Source organism: Haemaphysalis longicornis, unplaced genomic scaffold (assembly GCF_048455015.1).
Source record: "Haemaphysalis longicornis isolate Haplotype H1 unplaced genomic scaffold, Haemaphysalis longicornis Haplotype H1 scaffold_10, whole genome shotgun sequence".
Classification (NCBI taxonomy): Eukaryota; Metazoa; Arthropoda; class Arachnida; order Ixodida; family Ixodidae; genus Haemaphysalis; species Haemaphysalis longicornis.
The window spans coordinates 63725066-63743660 of NW_027526204.1; the positions used below are offsets into that span (position 1 = coordinate 63725066).

The 18595-nt window shown below is 48.1% G+C and overlaps 1 protein-coding gene across 1 annotated transcript in view; it reads left to right on the plus strand.

Annotated features, from left to right (window-relative positions):
* The window catches only part of Cadps (calcium-dependent secretion activator 1), a 135421-nt gene extending 122365 nt beyond the window's left edge, over window positions 1–13056 (plus strand). The window contains exon 29 of the mRNA XM_077689681.1: window positions 6742–13056. Within this exon, the coding sequence (XP_077545807.1) occupies window positions 6742–6934 (193 nt within the window). The 3' untranslated portion in view covers window positions 6935–13056. The remainder of the gene's footprint in view (window positions 1–6741) is intronic.
* Window positions 13057–18595: the final 5539 nt, after the last annotated feature.

Below are 18595 nucleotides of genomic sequence, written 5' to 3' on the forward strand. Positions count from 1 at the left end.
TTGCCGTTAGAGCAGAATGTGCTGGTGTGGTTGCTAAAGGTTATGCGAATATTTGCTCTGGGGCTGATGCTCGTCGCTGCGTTTCGTTTGGCATTTTAGCATTGCTGGTTCCTCCATTTTTCCACCTGTTGCAGCACTTTGCTTTCTCATTTAACTCTTTCCATACCATGTGCAAACAGCAGCGATGTCCAACTGTTGATATGCTCATACAAACATTTAGAAACCACCAGCGCCATAGGCGGTGATTTTTTAAAACCCGCCGCGTAAAGCGAAACTGCGCAGTAGTTGCGGATCAAGATGGCCACAGCCTCCAAGTTTGACGCTTGTTCCTAACCACCACAAATTGCGTGATTCCGCTGCATTTTCGTTAAAGTCTCTTGATGTTCTCAGCAGTAGTGAGTCTGTGGATGATGTGGCATTGTCGGAATCTAGTTCTGAGAAGGGTTATCAACAGAACCAGCCTTGAACATCAACGGCCAGTTACAGTAGGTTTTGGTTTCTTTCTTTAATTAACTTCGTTTGACGTTCTCCAGAGCCAATTTTGGGGGCTTTACATGTGTCACGAATGTTCTTTATCTTATCTGTGGGGTGGGAAAATCATTTTAACAGGACTTCTTGTTTACTTTGCATAATGGCATGCACCACTGAGAGGCTACGAGTCATTTTTTGTGGCTGAAAAACCGCTAGAGCTAAGGCTTTAAATTTTACGCAGAATTTCTGTAATACATGCAGGAAGATTTCATATACATTCCAGAATGTCTCTAATATATTTCTCTTTTGAGATATAAGAGCACATCTTTAACATTCTTTTTCTGAAGCGTATCAAACATTTTGCATTTGACAAATATTTTGAATTTCCACTCTCTACTTCATCTCCAAAGCTATGCCATTTAAAAAACCCCATCTATTTAGCTTTATTTTCATATGAGGTGCATATTTTCCAAGCTAACAGTTGTTTCATACAAAATATCTACTTGAACCAGTACAAAAATTTTTAAGCATTTGGAAAGCATGTATTTTTTTGGTAGCTAGTGAACCCACAGGGCCTAAACCTTAATTCTTGCCACAGATATTGCTAATAAGTGTAAGAAGACGTATATTCAAAACAGATTTCTAGATATTTTTTTTTATTTGGAGATATACGCATATGTAGCATATTTTTGTGGAGTTATCCTAGAATTTCTTGGCAAAAAACATTTCACATTCAAACCTCTTACTTCATTTTGAAAACTGCATTATTACAAAGTGCATCTATTTAGCTTCATTTCTATGTGCCTTGTATGTTTTTTGGGCCCCACCATTCTAGCAATTAAAAAAATTTACTGAACCTGACCAAGAAGCTTTTTTCCTTGGGTTTGAAAAGAGTGAAAGTAATTTCTTGTAGCTGACAAGCTGCCTAAGTTTGGACTTCATTGTTTACTAAGAGTTTTGCTAATGCATGTGAGAGAACTTGTATATTCCAAAAATTTTTTTTCTTTTTTCCACGTATAAACTTCCTTTTTTTTTCTTTGCTTTGGCTTTTGCTTTTGACAAAATTGTCTTTGACGAATTTAATTTTTTACTCTGACGCTTCTCGTCATCTCTGAAGCCATGTCGTTAAAAAGCCCATTTACTTAGCTTCATTCTTGTGTGCCTTGTGTATTTCTCAGTGAAACCGTTTTCACACTGAAAAATCTTTACTCAACCTACACACACAAAAAAAAACACTTTTCCCATGGTTTGGAATGAGTCAAACTGTGTCACATGTCATGCTTAAGTTTTTTGTCGTTCTTCTGTCGTTATTTTTAGTTTGCTTGCTTGTTAAAGGGGCCATGAAAACAAAATACAAGTTTGTTTTATTTGAAAGGTTTCGTGTTCTATAGTAGAGGCATTTTTTGGCCTAAACTGGCTGCACTGGTGCAAGCAGTGCAGCATATGTTCATCTTCTAACTACATAATTGATATCGCCATTAGCACTTTGCACTCGTCTGCACGACACTGCACTAATCTGCACCAGTTCAGGCAAAAAAAATGCCCCTCTAGTGCCCCCACCGCTTCTCCGAAAGCAAACGATGCTTTATTCTTCGACAAATTAATCAATTTAATCTAAAATTTTAATTCGCGCACCAAACGTGTTTGAACGACGTTTGCGATGACATCATAAGAACAGGTCTTTCAGCTATAATTGGTGTGGAGCGGGGACTTGTCTAGTGTTAGTCAACCTGGATGGTGCCACCACACCGCGACAAGCCATTCTCTGCCTTTGGTTTGTTTGTGACCGTATTTAAACCTGGCTTCTTTTTGTTCATGGAGAAAATAATCATTTCGTGAAACATGGTGCTTGCGCGACAAATATGGTCATGTAAGACACCGTTGCTTGCATCATTCGGCCAGTGTCTCCTGAGACAATCCCAAAGCCCCGCAGTGCTGTGAAGCTAAAACAAGCATAGTGCGCGCAGTACCAACAGCAGTACTCATCGGTACTTCTATGTTTACGTGTGCTTTCGTAACTGCCACTGTTTGTCCCACTATTCTTACTGATATGAAAAGAATGTGCCCTAAATTTAAGCGCAAATAGCTTGTTCGGCAAGTTTATAACCCCTGCCTAATTTGGTTTTGCTTTTGCCGGCCGTCACCAATCGCAGAGCTGGCTGATATGGCATCATAGGTTCTTTTGCAGGAAATGAGCTAGTGGGTCACATGGCCATTCCCTTTTTTTCCTAATTATGCCGCTTATTTGAGCTAAGCTTACGTTAAAAGTGGTGTCAGCGTGATTCTAACGAGGCAATCTTTTGAATGAACCAAACGTGTGGTTTGTCCGCATGGCCCCTTTAATTAAGTGCATTACCTTCCTTCATGCTGCTAGTTGCTAGAGGTAAACCTCGACATAATGAAGTTGCTGAAATCGGCCCTTTACTTATATTGAGAATCCACAAACAGTGCCAATTCACTTGCCAGTTGTGCACACTCGTTTGCAGCAGCCCGGCAAGTACTTGCCTTAACCTACCTGCATTTCAGGTGCAGTGGTACCGAGTTAAAAACTTACTAAGACTGTACAGCTTAAGGGGGCGAAATGTCGTGTTGTCTGTGACAGCTTTCAAGAACTCTTGAGGGTTGCAGAAAGTGGAAAAAAAATTTTTTCAGCGCTTTGCGCCATTCTGTGCAGTAAATGCTGAAACCCTTTCTGGGCTTTTAACTAACAGTGCGCAAATATAAGCTGCGGCCGCAATGCTTGTGCTTCTGTCGCAGCCGGAAGGCATTACGACTGACGTGGGGAGAAATGTGGCGCAGTAAGGGGAGCTGGCAGTGTGCTGCTGCGTGCCTGCTCTGTTGTTGTTGTTGTTGTTGTTGTTGTGTGAGTGTGTCTGCCCCTGTGGTTGCTTCCAGAACGACGAAAAGGGGCAAGTCTCTGCGCTATAAGAGTGCCATGGCTGTAAGTAGCGCCTTTGTGTGGCCGTGGTTTGGGTGCCTTGGTGGTGGCAGTGGCTTTCTTCCTCCTGCTGGTGCCGGTATGGTGGTGGTGGCAGCAAAAGTTGCTGTAGTGCCTGCAGTGTGCTTTGCGATTATTGGTGCCGCGATGGAAAGTGGTGTGGGCTAATACTTTGCTTAACCACAGAAAAGGGAGCACGCACTCATCACCGAGCCAACTCATACGATTCAAAACTGTCGGCATGAGTCGCATTCACGGGGTCCATACTGCCTACGGAACTACTCAAGGATCCTCGCTTTGAACAAAAAAAGGAAAAAGAAAGGAACAGGTGTCCGTTCCTTTGAACGAACTCGAGTCGCTGCAAGTGACGTCACTGTGAATCCAGTGTTGCCGGATTCACTGCAAATGCTGTTAAAATACGACAGTTTCGGCCACCCCTTCCGCGTAATGCATTTCCCTCTCCCCCTCCTACTCTACCCTCTCCCTCCCCCTTCCTTTACTACCCCCGACCGAGTCCCACATTTTCCATCTTCCTCTCTTGCCCTTCCGAACTTCCCCTCCCTCCCAACCCTCCTGAACGACTACAACTACTGATCCAAGAAGCAGAAGGGGCCACTGCAGGGGTCAAAGACTCCTAGCGTACGACTGAAAAAAAAGTATAGGGCCCTCCCGCCCCTTCCCCTCCTAGCTTCCTTGGAAGCGAACAAAGTCGTCCCTCTCTCTCCACTCGTGATCTGCTCCTCTCCCTCCTGCATTTCCCTCCTGCTACCCTCAACCTCGTTCCTTAAAATTAATTTCCTTTCGGTCCTGACCCTGAGGGCTGTTTTGGGACCTTGGTCGGATCCCAGTCAGGCTACACGTGCAATCACAGCTCCCTTGGAGTTTCTTCGGAGCACTGAACTGGACAGAGTATCGTGATTGGAAATTTTGGGCGCATCAAATGACATCTTTTCATTTTTATAGTTTTTTTGTTTTTCGTTTTCTTCTTTTTGTTTATGCTTTTTCTCTTTTTCTTTTGTTACCTAACGTAGCAAGCCATTGCAACGGCTCGGCTAACCTCACTCTCTCTCTCCCTATCTTCAATGTTACCCTTTCCCCTCCAGTCCTCCCCACATCTTCCCCTTCCTCTTCTCTTCCCCCTCGTGCCCCCTTCCGTTCCCCCCACAGTCTTTTATTCTTACCCCTCCCCTCCCTTGTCTCTCCTCCCCTCCCATGTCTCCCTTTCCCCCCTCACCACTGCCCACTCTCCTTCTCACTCCCTCGTATTTTCCCCTTACTCATCCCCACTTTCCACATCAGCCTCACCCTTTCCTTCCTTCCCTTCAACTCCACTTCCTCCTCTTTTCTCTTCTCACATTTCATCCCACTGTTCCTCCTCACCCTCACTCGGTGTGCAGGAACCACACTCCTCCCATCCCTTTACTGCTACGCTTTTGCCCCTCCTCCCCCCTCCTTTCCCTTTGCTCCCTACATCCCACCTTATTTACGCCCTCCACCTCCTGCACTCCTTTTCCCCTCGCCAATCACTTCTCCACCCAATGGTTGAATGAGCCACTAGTGGGCAGGCTCACCGCCAACGCTTCGGGCTGATTCGAGTTACAGGCAGACAGCCTAAAGTGTTTCCATTTAGGTAGCCCAGGAGCTACAATCGTGTTTAGAAATCCTCAATTTTATTGACGGTTATAAGGAATGCATTTTTTCTGGAAGCACCTGTTAGCGTAACACCCGCTTGCAAGAAAGTAACTTCAATATTGCCTAGAATTTAAATGCATCAGTTTGACATTCTATATACAGTGGAACCCCAGTAATACGACTTTCAAGGGACCGACTGAGCGAAAGCGTCATATGACTGGGGTGTCGTATGATCGGTGTACAAGCAAATGTGCCCCTACTAGACAGTCTCGCGCAACGGGTGGGCTAAGACCTTATTTAAACTGGTATCCTTAGCATGCTCTCGCGTAATTTGCGAACCCCTAACTGAAATCTCAAGCTTCTAAAAAATAGAAGCGAATATTTTGTGGCCCCCTCCCAGACCGTGGCGTCTGCACAAGCCTGCCAGCCATCACCTCGCACGCGCAAGGTTAGCTGGTAAGGCTGATGCGGCTGAGCTAATTGAGAGGGGAAAAGGCAGGGGTGAGAGTGTGGAGGCGGAAGGGGAAGTGAAATGAACTGTATGAGGCGGGGATGGAAAAAAGGAACAAAGCGACAACACGGCTTTGAAGGACATCGATAAGCAGAGAGCAGGTGGTAAGAGCTGTAAAGACCAGAAAAAAATGACTGTTCGGGAGGGGGGAGGAGCGTCATTGAAGGAAGAAACTTGGAGCCAGTGGGTAGGAAAGCGCAAGTTTGGTCATTGCTTTAGGGTATCGCCGGCTCGGTACGAGCTTATTGCTGGTCAGCCGGCCACCTTGACTTCTCAGTCGCCGCGTTGGTGCTCTGCTTCCGCGTGGGGCCCCACCAGTACGTGTTTGCTTGCTCGAGTCTGTCCAGCAAGTGGTTGGGCCCACCGTGGACTGTTTACCTTTGCACATCAAGCAGCGTCAAACGGGGGTCAAGGAATAAAGGTCGAGATGAGGCGGCATGAAAGGTTGGAAGAACGCCGCGTTATCTTCGCCAGTGCGGACTGCGTGCACCCAAGCATTGTATAGTCAGGGTTTTAATGCATTGTTTCTATGGGGAGTTTGTCGGGACTGTGACAATCCAGTCTAAGAAAGTTTTCGTGAAACTGGGGGACGTATAATCAGGGTTCCACTGTGTCACAAAGAAAGGGGGGGGGGGGGGGGGATGAGTGTAAAACAAGAAAGTTCATGGAAGAATTGTGAGTGCCATAATTTTGGTTTGTGCTCGAGGTGGAGCCTTTTTTTTTTTTTTTTTTTTCTGACAGCTACACAAACCTCTTATTCTTTAACATAAAAGTAGGATACCGTCTGGTGGACACACTGAAACATCGTTGTTAAAGAAGTGGTACTTTCTCTTTTGCACTCATGCTTGGTGCACCTGCATGTGCGGGTTATGGGATTTGGTGGATAGATCGGCTTGTGCAGACGCATCTCCCAGCAATGTTTTATGAGTGATCACTTTTTAGCAGTTACGCAGTGGCGAGGGAGACAGGTTAGGGCAGTCAAGCAGTCATAAGATAGGGTAACGTTTGGGAAATGATGGGCCGATCACGTGTTCTGCACACATGTTCAGTTTGTATGCTGACCAGGCTTTTTGCGAGATGTCCCATGAGAGACACGCATGGGGTACGGGCAGGGCGTTCAGTGGGGCTTTGCATTTATTTGCGTGGGCGCTCTTGGGCAGCTTGTTTGAGAGTCGCGTGTGTCGCGCAGGGACTACCCGGAGATGGGGACTGAGAGCGAGGCGTCGCCACGCCGCAAGATCGTTGCCTCGCTGGCGGGCGAGAGCGCCGAGGGGTACGTGCGGAGCATCCAGAACGTCACCCAGTCGGTCACGGAGCACGTGTCGTCGCTCAAGCGGCACGTGGGCGGCATCGCCAGCAAGTTCGGCTTCTTCAACCTGTGAACGCACCACGGGCCCCGCCGCCCCCCGTGGCTCGCACCGCCGCCACGGCACCACCACCACCACCACCGACCACCACACTCACACTCGCGTCAAACCAGGCACTCTGCTGGGAGAGGGGAAGGTGCACTCCCGTTGGACGGCGTTGGCCGACGCGCAGAGGAGCACACACCCCCCGCATGGAAGGAACCAAAGGCTCGCACGTCGGCGCTGGCTGCCTCACGGCGCCACCGTCCCGTAGCGCGCAAACATGGCCACCGCAGCGGACGGCACCGCCGTCCGACCGTCAGCACCGGCGGGGAAACGCGTCGGCGATAACGTCTTCCAGAGCGGACACAAAACGGAGCTCTCAGCTGACCGGAGGAGTCGGAGGCCTCCCCCGCCAGCACTTGTCACGGGCGCCGTTGTGGCGACCCGTGTCGCACGTTTGTGCAACCGCGTAGAGTCGCCCAACACAGGAGGAGTCGGAGGTTAGCTGCACCGCGCGATGATCCGCGAGCGTTGATTAGGCTTAGGAACGGGCAGTTGTTCACTAGGCGGGAAGGGCGCACCTGCCGCCGAGCCTGCAGAGGCCAGGGCACGAAACCTATGCAACAAGGCAGGGGGCTTATTGACTCAGCTTAGGGGCCACGACGCTTACCACGGGCCTCTGCACTCGGCTGGCGTGCCACTGCTCACCATGCAGTCGGCAAGCGCCATCTCGTGCGCAGCAGTCGCGGCACTCCAGGACCGTAAAAGGGGCACTAGTCGGGCAGAGGTCAATCGGGCCTCTTCCCTTAGCGGAGCTTGTCGTAGCAGCACAGCGGTAGCACTGTCAGAGACTCCGTTCTGTCGGGGTGAGCGAGATTCCTAGAGGCGGGCGGCAGTGAGCACTCAAGGGCGGCCCTGTGCGGAGCATTCCGACATCTTGGGCAGTCGTACCCCGGAAGAGAGGTGCCCCCTCCCCCCCCCTGTTCTCTGCTCGTACAACACGGGACTTTGCTGCTGTAATCTCGTTTGGTGTGCGTGGACTTTGTTGGAGCAGAACGGACAGGGTTGTAGAAAGGGGGAGGGGAGGGGAAAGACGAAACCCAAACAACGAACGTTCTTCTCTGTCTCGCTCTTCCTTTTTTTCCCACCCCCTTTGCGTTTTCCCTCTCTCGTTGAGTTTGGTAGAACTGTCTGGTGCATTTTGAAATGAGCACAGGCGGGCATAGTGCGCCATAGTGTGGTGTGTCGCGCGTGTACCTCTGAGGCAAGTCGGCAGCACCATCGTTGTGAGATCTGCGACTGGGGCCAGCGAGGCTGCAGTAACTCCGAACACCCAATCTCGTGCGAAAAACAGTTGTCCTAGAATGCTGAGAGTCATTTGCAGTGCAACTTAAAATACCATTTTAATGTGTTGCAGTTGCATCATTACTGATCACGGAAGGAATATGTTTAATAATGGCATGTCGGAAGAAAATAAATGCCCAATGCGGTGGCTACTAAACTGTTCCTTAACTCGTTTAGTCACAGAGGCTGTTCTCTGCAGAAATGTGGTCAGCTGACTTCATGTGACTACGTAGAGTTACCATAGTGTGTTAACATAGTGTGGTTTTAGCAAAGAACATTGGGGGGGTTACTTTCAGGCCAAAGCTGAAACTACTCTCAACTTAAACCACTGCAGTTCCTACTTGTGCACGGTTGTGACGTCTTTTGTAGCGCAAGCTACACTGGCCAAGGTTGAGCAGTTTCGCGTGGACCCTGACGGGCGGTGCTGCACAAGCACGAGGAGCATTGAATTGGATTGGTTTGGATTGGATTGATGAACCTTAGCTCACGCTATGTATATCCTGGCATGGCCGAGCTAAGCCACTGCCAATTTTTCTTACATGGCTTTGGTTCGGCTTAGCTTGAGGCACTCTGGGAATCAGCATTGGAAGTTTTTTCAGTGCCTTGTCTCGGTCAGTTCCACAAGCAGGCCCACGGCATGAAAACAAAGGGATAAAAATCTAAGTGGGAATCTAAATAATGCAGCCAGCTCTGCACATTTTGTCGTCAAATCGGAGAGCCATTCCAGATCTCGGAATGATAGTGATGTACGCGCTTGTTTCAGGGGTCCACATATGACTAGTTCTGTTTTCGTTTTCTTTCTTACTTACGCGAAACGTCTCTTAGTGACGTCAGCCTTTCCTTAATAACCAGACTGAAGTGCTGTGCTGTTGTTGTGTTACCCTTTTTGTGTTACCATTGTTCAACTGTGCACGGGCACCTTCATAGAGGCCCCCTGCACCCTAGTCAATTCAGGGCGAGTTTTGCGTTGTTCCGCTCGGTCACTGTGCGAACGTGTTTGCGTTCCTGATGTTCAACCAGGAGCCACTGGAGTGAGCTGCGATTCAGGTAGAGGCAACAAGACGGCTTGTGCTCTGCGTTTTGCTACGCTTGGATGTTCTGCTAAGTGGTTGCACCTTTTGCCTAGTCGGATTTTTCTTTTTTAACATTGTTTTAACATTGTTATAAGCGACAAGCTTTGCATTACCAAGTTTGCGCAAAAGTGCACACGCGGCACAAGCCAAGTTGGCAGGTTAATTGATTGCCGTCAAGCTGGGCTGTCCAGAGCTGCGCTTACGATCGCGCAGATTAGGTTTTAAAAGCAGTTTTTATCTTTACGATTTGCAAAGTTGATTCCCTGCGTGCAGCATTTTGGCAGTCCAAAAAAATGCGGCTCGTAAAGGATTTAGTCACACGTTTGCAAAGTGTTTCTCGCTTGAGCGCAGCAATGTGTTCTTGTGCGTATTTCGTACTTTTCTCGCGCAGCAGTGAGAGCCGCTCCAAAACGCAACGCGTTTTGCACGGTGGCCGAGCAGTTTGCCACCCATATCTAGTCGGCCGCCTTGTGCTGCATGTGGTGACCTCTGTTTTTGCAGGTCGTGATGTTTTCTGCGTCTTTTGATTGTTGTTTTTATTTACTTTTCGTCTCCCCCGAAGCACACGTTATATTCTCATGTATACATTGGTGGGCGTAAGGCAGCCCACAAAGCAGGCACGGCCCTCCTCTTTGCCGGGGCGGCGAGCAGACTGCTTTTGTACTCTAGCCTAGACGCATGCTGCGGCAAACGCGTGGATGCACGCCTACCCGTGGACACCGGGTGCGGCCGGATGCTGCCGTTGGCGTCACGTTTCGGCAGGTAAAGCCGCCTTCGATTCGTTGCGTGCCGCGCAGTAAAAAGAGGTGCACGCCGATTCCAATTACGTTTTCGCCGCTTTTGTGTTGTAGCCAATGGGAGCCGATTCCGTTGCGTCCCGTGGCTCGTTTGAACAACGCAGGTACGATGAACAAAATTTATCCTAGTTTTTAAACAAAAACACAAACGGGCGTCGCTAGGAGGAGGCTAAACGAGGGAGGCGTGCACCTCGGAACAAAAAAGAGAAATCTTGTGCATATCGTGAGTACGGTGACCAACCTCTCGAGCGGAACCTGTCCCGCCGGAGAGACAAGGGGCGCCAGTTCCTGGCGGGGGTTTCCCCCCTCGGACATGAAAGGCGTGCCGCCGCATTGTTGATGTAGTGTGTAGCGTAACCTAGACTCAACTAAATAACACACTTGTACAGAGTATATTGCATTATACCGTGTCTGTTTCCAGCTCTTTGTTTGTTCCACTGCACGCAACTATTGCCCGATTGGGGCGGGTGAGCTCGTCTAGCAGCAGTGGGGTCCCGCGGCTCTTTGGGGCCCGCTGCACGTCTCATTTTTCCTCCGGCCCCGAGAGGCTCCGCAAATAACTACAGAGAGTATATATATAGTTTTATTTCTCTCAGGGCCTCTGAGCTGTTACCACGTCGACCTAAAGAAATCTTCGCTGAACCCCGCCGTGGTTCTCCAGAGCCTCGCGGCGTTATCCCCAGTGTTCCTTTTTGTTTTGTTCAAATTCTGAGGGTAATAGCACGCATAAGCATGCGCAGTTCCTCTCGAGGACCACACCATAATCGCCGGACACTGAGTTTTTTTAAAGGCATCAATAGTCAGGTTCTTGATTTTATTTTTTTGGAAGGGGAGGGGGGCTTAAAATCAGTCAGTGAAGTTCTTTGAAGCATCAGATTATCCCAGAACATCCAGATAATTGGCTTATAAATATCATAACACTCTTTCAATTCAAATGGTCCTTTGCTGTTTGCATGTCTGTGCCTGGTGTAACTCTAGAGCGCCACGCTGCCTGCACTGGACATGATTTGGAGCGCAACACCCAAAGCTCCGTAACTTACTGCTTCCACAAAAAGATTACGGGCATGCTGGCTTACCCAGCTAATTTTGGGGCCGTTGCTTTAGTAGACGCGTTTTGTCAAGCCTAGATTCGTGCTAGAGCAATTTCTCTAATAAGAAAAATAAGCATTCACAAGTTTCTGGTGGTGACCTCAGTCAAAAGCGTCTTTGTTTGTGGCTGTCGTTTTGAATGTGGCTGTCATTTTGAAATGGTCAGGTCAGTGAAGTTGAATTTAGAGCGCAGGCATACACTAAGCCACACTACCTGAGACATTTTTGGGTGTGCTTCACCACTCTAAAGCACGACTGGGAAAGCCAGCGACGGTCTGGGGAGCCAGGGCGGCCGCTTTCTCTGCTTCTTCCTCGAATCTCCCCCACCCGCGAGCGCGATCCTAAACGCTCCTGCGAAGCCAGGCTGCGGCGATGTTGTTGTACATAGGTTGCTTGTTTTGATATGACTCGCATCGTGGGGCGCCTCTTCGGAGGCTCCGTGCTCTCTGCCTTAGACCATGCCGCCGCAAAAGGCGCCGCCTTCGGTGGGCGGTGCACCGTTCTCGTGTTCTCTCTCTCAGTTGTTGCTTCGGATTGAAAAACTAACAAAAAAAAAAAAAACGAGGCGGATCTCGGAGGCGATGGGCGCAAAACTGCGGCAAACCGGGTGGAACTAACAAGTTGTGAAGATGGGGAAGAAACGCAGTGTCCCACTAAGTACGGGAAAGCTGGGATGTGTTATGCAAGCAGGATGCGGAAACAAAAATGGTGAGATTGTGATGCAGGTTGTTACCGTTTTTGTGGTACGCACTGTTTCGAATGTCAGCACGCGCCTGATGGCATTACTGCATATGGTGCTTCGGAAAGTTATCCCATCTGCGTGCTGGAGACAATAGCATGACAGACGTAATGTGATAGCGAAGGGCGGAATTCTGTGCGGCACTAGCATTGCACGCAATGTCACGATATGTGGCATGCACTTGGGAGCTTTGCACTGTCCATGCAGGAATGGTGCCTCAGTTCAAGTGCAAGTTAAACAACCGTTCAAGCACACGTGCCGTTCCTTTCTTTCCGCATGGCTGTCTACACTTCTGGCACTTGTGCTAGTGTAGTGCACTGTAATGTACAGGTGCCGTCAAAAGTAATTGGAACACAGTCTCGTAAATTTGCAGGAATTTCATCTTCCGGACATGGTCTGGCTGCATTGGTGCGCGTTTAAAGGAGTCCTCCGTAATAGGAAAAGCTTCCTGTGAACTGGTAGTGGCTGTCATAAAGCCAGTAAGACAAACATCTTGTAATACATATTCACAAACCCTTGTTCCGGTTACTTATGACGGCACCAGTACCTATTGCCATTGCTCTGTTTTCACGAGGAAACAGTTTTGCAGCAAGTGTTGATTCCAGTGTACTCAAACTCATTCCCACAACTTGCACCAATCTTACAATTTCGACGCTAAGTTTGAATTGCGAATAATCGGCACATTAAGTTTACCTGCTAAAGCATCATATAGGAGCAGTTAAGAGTCAAGTACAGTATTCAAAACACAGCGACGCAAAGTCTCTTCACTTATGACGTTTGAGGGGAAGGGAATGTAAGGAGATATGCTGAATTGCCAACACATCAAACAGGTAGTACCACTCTAATGGGTATACAGAGGAGTTTGTGTGTGTTTTGTGGACTGCGCCAGCATTGCCTCCACCCATATCAGGCAGACATGATGGAGGCCTCCAAACCGGTGTGAGCCCTGCGTTCGGAGCCCGGTTTGCTGCACTTTGCGTCCCCTGGTTCCGGTTCCGCGGCTCTGGACAGAGGGAGCCTGGCCGTGTTTCCGACTGCTTGAGTGCGCAGTGTGTCTCGCGACAGCTCATGTAACTTTCTAGGGGTGTGTGCACTATAAAGGTCTCAAGTCACCGAATGGCCTCCGTGTCAGTTCCTCCGGCATGCACCGTTGCTCGTGCAACAGTCGCATGCCTGGGTGGTGCAGTGGCTATAAGGCACTGTGCTGCTGATCCCGAAAACGCTGGTTTGATCCTGCTAGCGGCGGCCATTATTGGCCTTAACCACAGGCACGGTGTAAGAATATTTAGGTGTTGACACTGCGCGCAGCGGCGCGGCCAGATCTTGTTCGCCGCTCCATGCGCTTCTCCGGAACGCCGCCAGAGTGCGCCCCGCCACGGGGGCCTGTCTGCTCGCCGAGCTACGGTGGCCGTAATGCAGGTGCTGTTAGATCGTTCGGTGCAGCGGCGTGTAGGTGTTTTTGAATTGCAGATAGGCACAGACAGATTGAAAATGCCTTCGACACCAAATAATCTTGGGCTACTTTCCTTTTTACTCGCTTAAACTGCAGCAGTGCGCGGAACAGCAGCGAGAACGCGGCCGTGCGGCCCTTCCTTGCTCGTTGTATAGAAACGCTTTTATTGAAAAGAATTTTTTCGCTCATCTGAACGACTCCCTTGGGCATAGTTACTTTACTGCCGTTTAAATAAAAGGTTGTCTTAAAAGCGCACGCTCGCCCATTTGGGCCGAAGAATCTACGCGTAGCATGAAATGTTGCTTGAGCAGTGTAAATCGCCGAAGCTGTGAGGTGGTAATGACAGCCGTGTAGAGAATATGGTAAAATTCGTCCAACTGTGGTTCTGTAATGTGTCTAGAGACGTCAGTGAATTTCCCGTATTTCGCCTGCATCAGAAATGCTACCTTCGTAGCAAGGAACACAACCCACGCTGTTTTGCTGTGTAGCGGGACGTCTTTGCCGCTGTACGCGCGAGGAGCCGGCCGAAGCCAAAACGAAACCAAGACTACATATGCGACATTTTAATGTCTGAGGCAGTGCAGCGCTACCTACTTGACGCGAAAATGTTCAGTGAAATTTTCCCAGACGTTTCTCTATCAAGCTCGTCTTTCACGCCGCGATACGTCGGTGCTGAGTGGTTGCCTGTCTCACGGAAACACAGGCATGCGCGCGCAGATATAAAATACTGACGGGACTCTAAACTGGGATTGGGGGACTTCAGTTCAGAATAATTGCAGTCTGCGTGGTAATGACTTGGTGTACCACAAAAGTCTTCACTGAACTTAATAGGGTCAGGGTCAATTATGCGGCTTTACCAACATATGTTAAATCAAGACGTACCGAGTAAAAACTGGGCCCGAGATGGCTGTCTAAACTTAACCACTCCGCTGACTTGGCACACGGCATGTGGTGTGCCAGTGTAAATGCTCCCTTGAAAACACATTAAACATACCGCCATCGGTAGCCCCAATTATTTCTTATAAATTTGGAACATGGGTTAATTGGTTCTGCAGATTTTGACAAAAAAACTGCGCGTATAGACAAGGACGAACAAACGAAAACACAAGAGCTGCAAATTTTGACAAAAAACCGTGCATAGATAATGACAAAGAAAAAAAAAACACAAGTTTTCCTTTCTTTGTCCTTATCTATCCACGGTTTTTTAACAAATACTGCAGATGCCTCAATTATTTCTTCCGGGGATCTTGTGACCTTTAGACTTTTGGTACCGTGAGATTCTACTGATCAGGGAGCTCGATCGAAGAAAATAAGTGTAACACTGACTGCGGCATCAGCGAAAGAATGCAAATGTTGCCCGTGTTCTGTACGATTTGAATAATCCCATTTGGCCCTAATTTTGAGCCTTCCATCGTAGTGTCTATTATTTCCCGCAGTGGCGAACCCAGAAATTATTTCCAAGGGTTATACGCCACAGGTAAAAAATAAAAAGAAATAGATCCTGCGGTCAAACAATATTCGTTTTTGTGCTTTAGTAATGGCTAAGGGTTTTTTGTTCCGTCGACTGTAATATCTGCACAAAAATACCGGTACGTACAGGACTCCAAAGAACCATATTTCTGAACAAACCAACATTCCTGTTATCTTTGTTTTTACATTGTAATATAACGATTCGGTGTGCTAATAGCATTGCTTTGTCTATGCCCCTGATTGCCCATGTATACATTCGGCATAAGAATAAAAAAAATGTATTTTTGTTCCACGGAAGCCAAAATAGCCATTATGTGACACACATTTAACTACAAGTCGCCCTTCTGGCTGGAGAAACACGATGCCTTACGAGTTGCCTTGCGCAGGGACTTGCCATCGAAAAAGCACATGGTCCGCGACATCCGCGCAATGCATCCGCTCGCTCCACTGCGTGAGTTCCACAACGATCACTGCGGCTGGTGCCGCAGTGATCGAAGGCGAACACAACGTGGAAGCAGCTGAAACATAATGTCTACTCCTCGGTATTAACTCTGGCAGCAGAAAACACCGAAACACAGCTTGATCGGCACGAAAAGTCAAGCACGCCGCGCATCCACCGCAGCTGCGCCCGCCACTCCGCAAGCGATAGCCAGCCCCTCATTCGCAGCGCCCCCGCACCGCTGCGGGCTGCGCATGTACTAGAGGGCGAACACGATCTGGCCGCGTTCTCCGCCGCGTCGGCCGGCGAGTGTCAACACCTAAATATTCTTACACCGTGACCACAGGAAATACCGTGAAGTGTTCTTTACAAAAACAGAGGCTTCTACCATGGCGCATCGCTTTGCAGTAACTGACAGAAACCGGCTATGGTGTAACCAACCAAGTCTTTTTGCACGCGGTTGACTCGGAGTTGAAATCAAGACTTCCAAGACAGCTCCCTCGTAGCCTAGAGACATCATATCGTCGCCTATGACTGAACTCGGCTTACACCAACAGTTACCTTTTTCGCCTCTGACTGACGACCAACCCGTACTGTGACAACTGTTCTTCTGTAGAAACCGTTGAACATATTTCATTAGAATGTGCGGCCTACTTGGCACCAAGATTCCGAATGCTTAGATCAAGGGCGAGTAACTCTCAAGACCATCCTAGGACCATGGACTTGCCCCTCAAAGTCGTGTCAGGCTCTAAAAAGTGTTTCTTATTTGGAGGACATTGGTCGCATTTTAAAATTCTGAATTCTGTGACACAATCTGAAAAATAGTACGTCAAGCCACGCCAGTGTTTTGTTTTGTTTTTCTTTCTTCCTACCTCTTTCTAGCGCCTGTTTTCCCTACATCCCCAACCTCTAGCAAAGAAGCATGTAGGCGATTGCAAACGCCGGCAAAGCTCTCTTTTTCAATAAAGAGCCTTCTCTCTATCTCTCTTGTGGAGGCAAAGAACAAAAACGCCCGTGTGCCTAGATTTTGGTGCTTGTTGAAGAGGCCAGGGAGGCAAAGTACAAGTTTGGTTGATTAAAAAGATTGGTTGTCTTGATAATGATACCATTTTTATCGAAAACTTCGAAGAAATAATGGCAATATTAGGGAAAACCGATGCAGCAGTGGCAACTCTCTGGCGATTTCTCCACGACATTGCATAATCTTGTGTGGGCAATTGGTGACCGCCACCGCCAGGAAGCATAACTGGGCGATTGTAGTGGAGCCTCTAGTTTTGTTTGACTATTACTAGAATGCTAACCTGCGATGAACGCAGCAACATCTGTGTTTCTAGTGCTAGTTTATATGACATCACTACTGTAGCCCATAGCGCCACATCATTGTAGCACGGTATTTGAAAGTTTTGTAGCATAAGCTACACTGGCCGAGGTTGAGCAGTTTCGCGTGGACCTTGAAGGGCCGTGCTGCGCAAGCACAAGGAGCATTAAATTGGATTGGATTGGAAATCCAATCCAATTGGAGTACAGGTGTGTAGAGAATTGGGTCTGCACATTCCAGAGGAGTGGCATCATAGCCGCGGCAGACGCACTAGCGCCGGCACGTGCCCAGCTGTGCACCTCCATTGCGCAGTCGCCAAGTCTGACGCTGCGTCGGAGCCGCTTGATAGCCGTTTCGTGTGGCTTCTGGAGAGCCGTGCTGCGCATGCGCGAGGAGCAGTGACTAGACTGGACTGGATTGGATTGGATATCGGTTTAGCAGAACTAGGTTTTCTAGACAACTAGGAAACCTAAGAATAACCAGCCGAACCTTAGCTCACGCTACATATATCCTGGCACAGCCGAGCTAAGCCACTGCTAATTTTTGCAGTAACTCGAATTTTCTCACTTAAAAAAATGTCTTTTGTGGTTGGGATGGAGCGAGTGAGTTGTCACTGGCCAGTTCTCTCAAATTGAGCAAGGCGGCTGTGTTTTGTCTTCATGGACCCTTAAAAGATACCCAGTGGGCCATAGCCCAGGAGCAGTTTTAGCACCCCAAAGTTCTACATCTGTCCTGTGCCTTAAAACTTTCCATTTTCTCTTTGGCCATATACCTAACTATGGCCATACTAAAACCTTCATTGGTGCACTTAGCCCTCAGTATGATAGGCCACACGGATGGTAAATTAAGCGGTAGCCTCATCTTATCATTGAGAGGTGGTGTCTAATAGGTGCTCGAAGTGTAGCAAGCCAGGCCACTCTGCACAGCAGCAGAGCTCTCCAGAGTATCGTACAAATAATTTCGTTGTACGGCCAATATGCTAACACAGAAGCTCTGAAAAACAACTTGCACCAATTTAGCTGCAAAACTTGAAAACAATACTCGCAGAGCAAAATCAAAGCAGCACTTGGCAGCGTTGACTACTAATGCTTAGGGGCCATGGAGTATTTGTTAATGAAGATTGAAAGGTTGCACAACACAGCTAATACATTTCTATGGTGTTTGTAAACAAGTATAGTCGGAAGCTAGGCTTCCCTGTAAAATAAATGGCCACTGAAATAGCTAGTTACACTATGTGAGGTTGACCAAAAGGTACAAAAATGTGTACCACATCACTACTTTATTTCGTTGTAACGGCAGTGACAACGGTGGTCACTATTTGTGTACAGTAATAAATTCGGCAGCAACTTCATTCTTGCTTGTAGTCTAAAGCTTTGACATGCTACATGCTTTGAAGTTTGCCATGACCTCACTCAGAAAGGACTGCTTCAACTCTTTGTCCATCTCTTCTGCTCATGATTTGCGGTGAATCACTTTCTTACCGCAGGCGTTCACATACATTGCAGCTAAATCCAAATTCGTGGTTTAAGGATTGCACTTGTGTCTTTTCGCTGCCTACCGTACTTTCGCGCGTATAACTCGCACTAAAAATGCAAAAATTTCAGGGATGAAGTAGAGGTGCGGATTATACGTGAAGTATTTCCTTTGGAGCAGCTTCCCTGCAATGCGTGTTGGGCCGTGATGCCCCTACAGCAGTAATAGCGACTAAGCCACTGTTCTCATTGACAGTGCTTACTTTGCACACGCAGCTCCACAATATACCAACCTGAAAAAAATGTATGCAGCAAGTCATTATAGTTACACAGTCAGCTAGGTAAGTTCTTTTGCGTAAACAGATGTGTAATGTTGCTCGAGTAGTAGCTTTGGGCCATCCTTTTACGTATAAAACATGTGGGCAATACGCAGGGATATATATTTTATTATTCGTCGAAGGAAAGTAGGGGCACGGGTTATACGCGCGAAAATACGGTAC